The 10,309-nt window shown below is 41.5% G+C and overlaps 1 protein-coding gene across 2 annotated transcripts; it reads right to left on the bottom strand.

The window, feature by feature from the left end:
• Positions 1–109: 109 nt before the first annotated feature.
• katna1 (katanin p60 (ATPase containing) subunit A 1) lies at positions 110–9,337 on the bottom strand. Of its 2 annotated transcripts, XM_055044561.1 has the most exons (11): positions 9,177–9,337; positions 6,760–6,922; positions 5,828–5,967; positions 5,312–5,513; positions 5,033–5,130; positions 4,692–4,797; positions 2,699–2,857; positions 2,462–2,588; positions 2,168–2,302; positions 1,471–1,597; positions 110–569 (listed from the first exon to the last, which is right to left on the bottom strand). In XM_055044561.1, the coding sequence occupies exons 2-11, from the start codon at positions 6,919–6,921 to the stop codon at positions 371–373; spliced, it is 1,455 nt and encodes a 484-aa protein (XP_054900536.1). In that variant the 5' UTR covers position 6,922; positions 9,177–9,337; the 3' UTR covers positions 110–370. The 2 variants fall into 2 exon arrangements, with proteins under 2 accessions (XP_054900536.1, XP_054900535.1); XM_055044560.1 differs by lacking the exon at positions 9,177–9,337 and having other exon boundaries at positions 6,760–6,948.
• Positions 9,338–10,309: the final 972 nt, after the last annotated feature.

Raw genomic sequence — 10,309 nt, 5'->3', positions numbered from 1 at the left:
AAATAGGCAACTTGTGGTTGGGGCAGAAGCTGAAACTAAATCTTCCAATAAGACGATTACCCAGAGAGCCACAGTCAAAGAAAATGACTCCAGTGGCTCTTTGATTTAATTGAACAATAACTTTATTTACAGAAATATCTTTAGTGTTGCTTTTATAGAAATGTAAATTGTCCAAAAGACAGAAATGTTGGTCTCAAAACATCAATTGTAATTAAAAGTAAGTAAATGAATTCTGATTGGCTGTTAATGTTACCGCCTCAGATTGAACATTATGTACAAAACAAGCGCAGCAATACTTCACTTTCTAAACATCAAACTGCTCAGCCAAACTCACGCTAAAACATCTTTAAATGTTCGGGTCGCTTTCTTCTCAGCACGATCCAAACTCCTCGATCCAGCTGGCGTACTTCTCCAGGTCAGCAGCTGATACGGATTTGGAGACTTTCTTCAGAGCCGACTCAAAGTCCTCCATGGTGGTTGGCATGTGCATCTCGTCCCGGGACAGGTTCCGGATCTCCTCTGGGGTGAGACCCTCAATCCGTCGCCTCATGGCCATCAGGGAGGCGTCTCTAATGCGGCAAACAGGAAAAAATGGTCCTTACATGCTCAGAGGAGTTCAGTCACTTCTGAACCGTCTCACTTATCCACTCACATGAACTTTAATAAAGCTGACACACTGACATTTGTAAGATTTCTTTGGCAAAGTTAAAGAAAAAGGAGAATGTTAAACATGAAGAGAGAACTGTTTCATATCTTTATGTTTCCCAGTGTGGTAATTTAAAAGTGTCACGCATTGTGTGTTTTAGCAGTTGTCACCTAGTAAAGACCCACTATGTACCCACTGACTTTCTGCAGGTTTCACCAACTTGCATTTTAAAGGCCTTTATGAACAGAAATGAAGGCCTGTGTTACATCAATAATGTACAAAAGAAAGAAGAATCGCAAATAAATGAGTCATGTGTGTTAGCAACAGAGGTTAACCAACAGCTAAATCAAACATCGTCCTAATAACTGTTGATAAACTGGACATAAATACGCTAACTAGCTTTGCTATTGTAGGTGCATTAGCAGCTAGTTAGCGGTAGCCTCAACCAGCCTGAGTCACAGAACAATAAAGTCCCATGAGGAAAAAAAAAAGAAAAATTACATTAGATATGACATTAAATAGTTCTATTACAAAAAAATTAAGATCTGTGATTAAATGTATTTAAGACATTTTAAAGACGTGAGATCACTCTGTAACATAAACCGATTATCGTAGTTTGGGGTAATGGAAAAATGTTAGGCTGTAGACATGAATGGAAATCAATACGAAGTCCTCTTGAAAACAGAAAACAGTGATTGTGTTTGTGTGCGTTTGTGTGTGTGTGGGTGTGTGTGTGTGGGGGGGTGTGCGTGCGTGTGGGTGTGTGTGTGTGGGGGGGTGTGCGTGCGTTTAGGTGTGTGTGTGTGTGTGTGTGTGTCTCTGACCTGCACACGTTAGTGATGTCAGCTCCTGAGTATCCCTCCAGCTGCTCTGCGATCTTGTCCAGGTCTACGTCGTCGGCCAGCTCCAGCTCCTTCAGGTTGATCCGGAGCAGCTCCACCCGGCCCTTTACTGCAAACACAAACACAAGGAACAAAATTCAATACACATTATATTCCTACCTATTACTAGTGTATTCCTAACCCTAACTAAATTCATTCCTTAACTCTAAACCAAGCCTCTGACCCTAAACAAGGGGGTCCACCGTATTAGGACCAGGAAGACTCATTGGTCTCCATGTTGGTAAATATGACAAAAGTAGTCCTAAGAAGAATAGCTACACAAAAACCAAACAACTGTGCAATATTTCAATTGGGAGTTTCTATCAACACACATAAAACACAGTGTTTTATGTGTAGTGAAAAGGTAAAGAGGTCAGGGTTCAGGCTTCCCATTGGCCAACAGCTGCAGCAGAAGACTCTGGAATGCCAGTTCCCTGGAAGCTGCAGGTGTTTTTTCCAGCTGAGAAACCACAGGTGAGTTCCACACATACATCATACATTGACCATAACATGGCAGAGTATCGGTTTCCCTCTGCCGACTGATTCAGCCAGCACTAATGACCATGAAGAGTTTTGTGATGTGGAATCGTTCATTTCCTCTAAATGTGTTGCGAGAAAACACCAGAATGAGGGAGTTTACTGGAAGGCAGAGGGATGTAGATCCTCTTCTCCAGCCGCCTCCTCAGGGCCTCGTCGATGTCCCAGGGGAAGTTGGTGGCTGCGAGCACCATCACCATCTTGGATGGGTCATCGTTCTCTGAAGCCCCGCCCACCCCTGCACCGGAGCATAGATAACAGAAGAAGCATTAGAGGGTTAAACATCCTAACTAGACCTACTGTAATCGCTCAACCACAACCAAACATTTTCATGTTTTAGGCTCTACATGAGCAGGAAACTGAAGTTACCGCCCAACACCTCTGTGTGCCTCCATACCGTCCATCTGGACCAGCAGCTCTGCCTTCACCCTCCTGCTGGCCTCATGCTCCTCTGAGGTTCCCCTGCGGCTGCACATCGAGTCGATTTCATCGATGAAGATGGTGGTGGGAGCATAGTGGCGCGCCTGCAAACAACATGGACGACAGGCAGCGCTGGAGTCAAGGACGAGGCGATTCTGTTTCGAAACAACAGCTCAGTGTCAAACGATGCAGACTGGACGGAAGGTGAGCGCACCATTTCAAACAGAAGGCGAACCAGCTTCTCCGACTCTCCTCTGTACTTGGAGGTCAGTGTGGACGAAGACACGTTGAAGAAAGTAGTCCTGCATTCCGTGGCGACGGCCTTGGCCAGCAGAGTCTTCCCCGTTCCTGGAGGGCCCACCATGAGAACACCCTGAGGAGGAGGCAGCCAATCACAGCACAGGATGACGGGACACTCGGCGTGTTCATGCTCTGCTGTCTACTAAGGACACTCTGGGACATGACACGGTTTCCATAGTGACAGGGTGCATCATGAGCATGTCTGGAACATTTCTCTGCCATATATGCTTCCTGTCTAAGAACAGAGCAGTTCAGAAAATGCATTCTTTATAAAAACCAGAAGTAATATGAATTATGATGCATAATATTCATCAACTTCTCAACTGGTCTTATGACAGAGATGCTGATGGAGCAAAGCATCGTGGTGAGATTATATTCATAATGGATATTAATATCAGCACAAATTTTGCACATCAGTGCATCCATTAAAAAAAGTCAAACTTATAATTCAACAGATAGTAAAGTAGAATGAACATTAATATTTCTTCATAAAAGAGAAATGCATACAAATATTGTTTAACACACGGAACATTGAATACAGATTTGAAAACCGTTAAAAAATAAATTCTGAGGTCAGATTCAGCCCAACAGGTTTCTGCTGCTTCCTGCTCAGGCCTTGTTAAACCAGAACAGCGTTCAGAGTGATAATCATAACGAACCTCCTCACACTGTGAAGACAGTGGCTCTGCTCCACAGAGCTCCAAGAGAATCAATGCTCTTTGATCAACTGACAATCTTCCTGCTTCCCCCCCACCATCCTCTCAATCTCTCCAAAACGACAGAATTTTGCTGATTCCTGCGAATCTTTGTTCCATGCAGCCACTCTGAGATAACTGAAGCCTTTTGATCATCCTGGAGCTAATGAGCAGCCATTTTCTTCCAGGTCTGTCCACATCCCTCCGGTTTGGTTTCCATGAGATCATCTTAGAGTTGAGCAGCCTGTCAACTTTCTGAATTTATTTGATTCGATCCCCAGAGCCAAACATGGAGAAGCAGCATTGAGCTTCCCAGCACCACTAATCTGGGACAAACTCCCAGAAAACCGAAAAACAGCAGAAACACTGAGTTCATGTAAATCAAGGCTAAAAACCAGCTTTGATCCAGAATTATTGAAAAACATTGACTGACAAATATGATGCATGTTGATGATTTTGATGATGGCACTTGAGAAATTTAATGTGCTATTCAAATAAACTTAACTGATTTCTACACTCAACTTACTAAAAAATATTACTAAATCTATGAACAATATCTGGACTGAGGTTTTTCCTCTGATGTTCAGAGAATATTTACTGCAGTTCATCCCTATTGAAGCTCAGCTGCTGGATTCCTGGTTTTTCCTTCTCGCTGTGTTTCCATTGACTGCAGAATTACAGAAATTGGAATTAAATACATTTGCTCAATGGAAATGTGCTGATTAAAAAATAAATAAATAAAAGTCATGTTTTCTATCAAATGTTTTGGCGCCAGAATGAGGTGAATTTTCAGTCGTATCAAAATGATAATTATTTTGTGAAACTGCAAAGGAAACATTTTTCGCTGATGTTTAGTACCGACAAAAAGTAGCAGGAAGTGGCAGGATGGTGATATTTTTTAGGGATGTGGTTTTAATTTGATTTCTTATTTAATGGAAAGACTGCAATTGTGAAATTATGTTTTTTCTGAACATTAGTGAAATATCAACAAAGTTTTGTGCTCAGTTGAAATGACCTCCATTGACATCACTTTGAACCCAATTCAGATCAGAATCGGCACCATGCAGCTCAGCTCTGCTGATTTTTCCTACTAAGAATTTATTTGCCTTGTAGAAATATAATTTCTAGCAAACAATGACTGGTAGAGAACAACTGAGACATTTGTTATTGATCATTTTTGTCTGATGATTAATAATGACGATCAGTGCGTACCTTCCATGGTCTCCTGATGCCTTTGAAGAAAGCAGGCATCCACATCGGCAGCACCACCGCTTCTTTCAGCAGTTTTTTGGCGTCTTCCAAATCCGCAATGTCGTCCCTAAGAAATGTGCAAATATCAAAAGAAATGCATGTTGGATAGAACAACCAGAGTGAAGTCAAACAACATGGATGCAACAAGTTCACAGAAGCAGCAAGTTGGAGCCTGGATGAATAAACTGCCATTCAGTTCAGAGTCTGAGATCCTGATAATCAGCTTAACTGATCTGGACAGAAGAGACAGAGTTCTGTTCAGATCCAGGTTCAAAACTAAACCCGTCCTTCAGACTGCTCACCACTTCACACTGGGATTCTGAGATATGATGTCTCTCTCCAGGGCTTCCACTAGGTCTTTGTCGTATCCTGTACCGTCAAACTTTTTCACCTCTTTCTCCTGCAGGTGGAAAAGAAGACATGTTTACTCAGCGGAACGCTCCTGACCTGAAGGAGAACCGGAATAACAAGCTGTGAACAAACCAGCTTGTTATTGTTATTATACATAAGACTGTTTGATCAGGAATGCAAACAGAGAATATGAAAGCGATTGTTTAGGACAAAAAGCAGCGGCTGATCACCTTGTCGTCCTTGGCTTTGCTGCCAGCCTCCTTCACCTCCTTTGATTCCTTCTTTTCTTTGGTCTTGGAGGCTCGGCCCCCGGCCCCGTTGGCCCCCCGCTGGGACTGCTTCTGGTGGGGCCTCACGGCGGCGCTCAGCCGGTGGTTGGAGGGTTTGCTCTCCTTATGAAAGTTGGAGCGCCTGACGGGGCCAGGAGAGTGTCTGGGACAGAGGCATTACAGAATAAGCAGAGAGGATCATGGGAACTTTTGTTTCGGTTTTACAGATAAGAAAATACTTCATCTTAACACAGTAGCATCAAATTTTTATCAGCAGCAGGACTTAGAAATGACGAAACACTAAATCCAAAATGGACACAGAAACAGTTTGAAATGAACAGAGCAGCAGTGAAAGGAGCTGAAGGCTCCTAATCTCCATCATATGACTGCAACTGGATTATTGTGAACAAAGATTGTTACTCAGGCCCTGAACACAGAGCTAAAAATACAAACTGTGTTACTGAAAGAATGGAATACCTTGGTTCCACATGTGCTGGCCTCATTTCAAAGTCGTCATGGTTGGAGGGTTTAGCGGGCGCCGTGTCCAGCTGAAAGCTCTGCAGAGTGGACATGATGTCCTGAACTTGCCGGCTCTCTTCATTGATTTCTTGCCACAGCTGAGGAACAGAGACAGAGATGAGATGAGTCTGGACTGTTCCCTGGTAATGAGGCTTTTAATGGATGCTAAACACCTGGAGTTGTTCTCTGGAGGTTCTACCAGGAAAATCCTACTTGTTCTGAAATGTCTTAAGATATAAAACAAGAACAAAAATGTTCTGCAAGTGCGTTTCGTACCCAGCAGAAAATGAAGGAATGATGATTTACAAGCAAGATTTTCCACTAAAATGTTTGATTGATGCTTCACTAGATCTTCCTATTAGATCTAGTGTATAGTTTACTTGAAATTAAAGAAACAAACAATAAAATGAGAGAGAGAAGAATTTATTTAAGGGTCAGGATGAACAGTTCTTCAGTTTGAGGGATTCAGGTGTTTTTCACTCTAAGTAAAAAATTGTATTTTAGCCATTTGCTAAACAAATACATTAAGGTCTGATTATGTTTACTTTCATGAGTTTGTCTACAAACTTAGCTGGAGTTATGTTTTAGAAAATTATACAGGAAAGAATGTGATGATGCTTTATGTGTCACAAAGTGAAGGTAGAATAAGCTACACTTTTGAGTTCTTGTCATCAACAGGAATCTAAATATTCTTTATCTATTTCTGTACTGGTGTCTTGTGTTTTCAGCAATGTGTGTTTTTTCCCCCTTTTTTGGTTTGTATATGACCGAAAATAAATATCATTAAAACTGGTTCCATCAGACCCCAATCATAGGGGATCAAGTGAAGCTTAGCCAACAATATTCCAGTCTGTCCAGTTGATTGGTGGGTTTGTGGTCAGAGGGTTTACCTGCTGCCATCGCTGATGAACGCCGCCGTCCCTTACGGTGTACATGTAGTTCTTGATCTGGTCCAGCAGGCCGTGGTACAGAACACTGGCTGAGCTGTAGTTCCCCAGCAGAGCGTACTCCCGCGCCAGCTTCACATTCTCACTGATCTCCCGTAGACTCATGCTGAAGCAGAAGCAGAGGCTGCTCATCACCTTACTTTATATTATATTGTCTTCTATAGCGCGCGCGCGCACGCACACACACACACACACACACACACACACACACACACACACACACACACACACACACACACACACACACACACACACACGATCTAAAGCTGTGGTACTGATTGAAAGCTCCACATGCAGCTACAGGATCAAAGTCACAATCCTTTCCAAACCCCATAATGAAAACCTTTACATCTCCAGCACCCTGTAGATAAACATCAATGAACCTCGGTTTTCATACATTTAAACTTTTTAAAAATTATGCTCAACTTCATAAAAGTATAATTAAGTAATAATCTGTAAATTAGGGCTTGAATAAGTGAAATGCACTTCATCCTAAAAAATTTAAATGGCAGAGCTACAGGTGACTGGACTACAACTAATTTTGCCGGACAATAAATTTGTCTTAGAAATTCTTGGGACAAACAATAATATTGTTGTCATGAGACAAAGACAAATAAACTTCAAACACTTTACACAGGAGGATATGTCAAATATCAACTATCAATATATCAACCCCGAGATCAAAGTGGGAAACACCCCCAAAGGTGGTGGAGAACGCCAGAGCTAAGATCCTGTGGGACTTCCAGATCCAGACAGACAGAATGGTAATGGCGAACCAACCAGACATTGTCGTAGTGGATAAACATCAGAGGAAAGCCGTTGTGGTAGATGTAGCAATACCAAGTGATTGCAACATCAGGAAAAAGGAGCACGAGAAACTGGAGAAATACCAGGGCCTCAGGGAGGAACTGGAGAGGGCCTGGAAGGTGAAGACCACAGTGGTGCCTGTGGTCATCGGGGCCCTCGGGGCAGTAACCCCCAAACTGGAGCAGTGGCTACAACAGATCCCAGGAACAACATCAGACATCTCAGTCCAGAAATGTGCAGCAGTCCTTGGCACAGCCAAGATACTGCAGGACCCTCAAGCTCCCAGGCCTCTGGTAGAGGACCCGAGCTCAGAGGATAAGAACCACCCGCGGTGGGTGAGAAGGGAATTTTTTTTTTTAATATATATATATATATGTAAACAGAAAGAAAAACCATAAGTAAAATAGATTATGTCTCTAAACAAAACTGCCTTTCAAAAATATATCAGAATGGAAATCATCAAGCTCTGTCTCATTTTTATTACAATTAATAGCTTAAAACAAGCTCACAGATGCCAGTATTGTTTAAGAAGTGAACCAGTCACATGATGCAACTGTCGTGACGTCACAATCGGGGGCGTGGCCACCATCAAACATGAATATCTATGTAAGAGAACATGTAATGTGCTACAGGTACATGTGAATGTAAGGTTGGAAAATTTGAGTACTGGACGATAATATGTGGAACATGTGTAATGTAGTCACATATCAAAACATGTTTTTAGAAGTTATATTTATTTTATTCTACATCATGTTGTTCATATTTACCACATGCGATGATATGATTCAGGATAGCATTTTCAAGGCTATCAAATGAAATTCCATGATGTATGTATACAAAAAGGAAAAATTGGCAAATGTGACAGAATCAGATAGGCGTCAGACACATTGCAGGAGAAGCATGTGCTCGCATAATTTTACCTATTAATTATTAACATTAATCACAATAAACCTGCATCAGAGCTCTGGTTGGGGATAGGATGCTATCAAATCTCCCTACAAGGTTTCATTCAGCTGCAGCTGGAAGGACCAGGCCACCAACAAATGCCTCAAAACATCAACTTAAACTGGTTCTGTGATGGGTAGGAAATTGGTGGCCATAATTTTGATAAAGATGATTTATTTATTTTTATAGAAAGTGAGTAGACGCATCAAAGAATTCATAATGTACTGATATATTCCATTTTTATCCTTTAGTTATAAACAAGGCTCCAATATTCCCGAGTCTTCCCTCCTGAGTTCCTGCTGTTCTTCCACACTAAGAGACAAGTGGACAAGGTTAATTGTGTCCTCAGGCCAGCCTCGCCCAGCACAGGAGTGTTTGTGGCTAAATACGAGCAGAGCCAACAGAGACAGGATGGGAAAGTCTCCACGAAGACAGTCAGCCTACTGGAGGAAACACTAGCAAGGCTGCGAGTGAAGTGTTGATGTTAATCACAACCAACTGCAGTTCACTTCAAAACAACCAAACCCACCATCTCCTGAACTATAAACTAAACTATTTTACAAAACCCACTGAGTACCGACCCAGACAACCATAAAGAGTCCACAAACCTGCTGCGAGAGAAGATTCTACTTCACTTCCCTCATGGACGCGCAGCCTCTCCGCTGCGGAGGTTAGAAGGACTTTTCTGAAGCGGCTAAAGTGCTCGAGACGTTTATTGCTCACTTTTATCACGGAAGTCAGTCACAGCGCACGTTCCTCTGCGTTCAAACTCAGCCGAAGTTTGGACTTCCGTTTGTGACTTTCAAAATAAAAGATAGGCTTCATTTGAGCAAACACCAACCTTTAGGGCAAATTTTACACATTTAGCAATAGCGGTTTTAAAGGAGCTTATATGAATTTATTCCGAGTGTCCTGCTCTGTGGCAAGCAGATATCTAATTATAGTTACATGGTTGAAGATAAAGGAGTCATCAAAGCAACCACGGCTTAAGAGGGCAAATACAGATAGAAAGAAAAAAGTAGATTTCCCCCCGAAATTTGGAGACACACATGTTCCATGTAGAAAATATAGAATTTGATGATTTGAGAAATGTTTGTGCAAATCATGAATGTATTTTCTGCCAACCATTAATGTCAGTTTGAAAAAAATCATTTGAGTACATTTTGTTCATATTTAAACAGAATAAACACATTCTATTATTTATATTCTTCCTAATCTTTTAGTCGTCATAGCAATCAAATCTTTTTAACCGCTGAGCAGCTCTTCATGTTTTCTCTGGTCTTCTATTTCTTTGAGGTTGGAAGGCCTCCTGGCCACCATCCTAATCTTTATCTCTCTCCTTCATGTTTAAGCTGGAACTTGAAACCACTCCAGAACATTTATATTACTGTCAAGAACATCTGTTGGATAAAATAAGATTACCGTAAACAAGGCCTGTCATACTAAATCAATCAGTCAGATGACAAATTTCCATTTGCCTGATTTATCATTTTTCTCTTTTCTCTATTCCAAAAACTGGATGTCAAAAGTCTCCAGTTTGGTGCTTTGGCCTTAACTAGCCCTTTTTTGTTTGCTTAAAAAAAGGATAATTTTGTTTACACAGGCTTCATGGTTCATTTTATTTGTCGTTTTGTTTTTTTTTTTTGGATATTTTAAACATCTTTCAATTCCAGTTTAATGTTCAGCAGAATTGTTTATTGATCTTTGATCATTGTGTCTTTACCAGATTACTTGAAAATTG

This window comes from Poeciliopsis prolifica, unplaced genomic scaffold, assembly GCF_027474105.1.
Source record: "Poeciliopsis prolifica strain line A6 unplaced genomic scaffold, Auburn_PproV2 SCAFFOLD020, whole genome shotgun sequence".
Classification (NCBI taxonomy): Eukaryota; Metazoa; Chordata; class Actinopteri; order Cyprinodontiformes; family Poeciliidae; genus Poeciliopsis; species Poeciliopsis prolifica.
The sequence above is the reverse complement of the archived record's forward strand: the minus strand, read 5'-3'. Positions and strand labels throughout refer to the sequence as shown.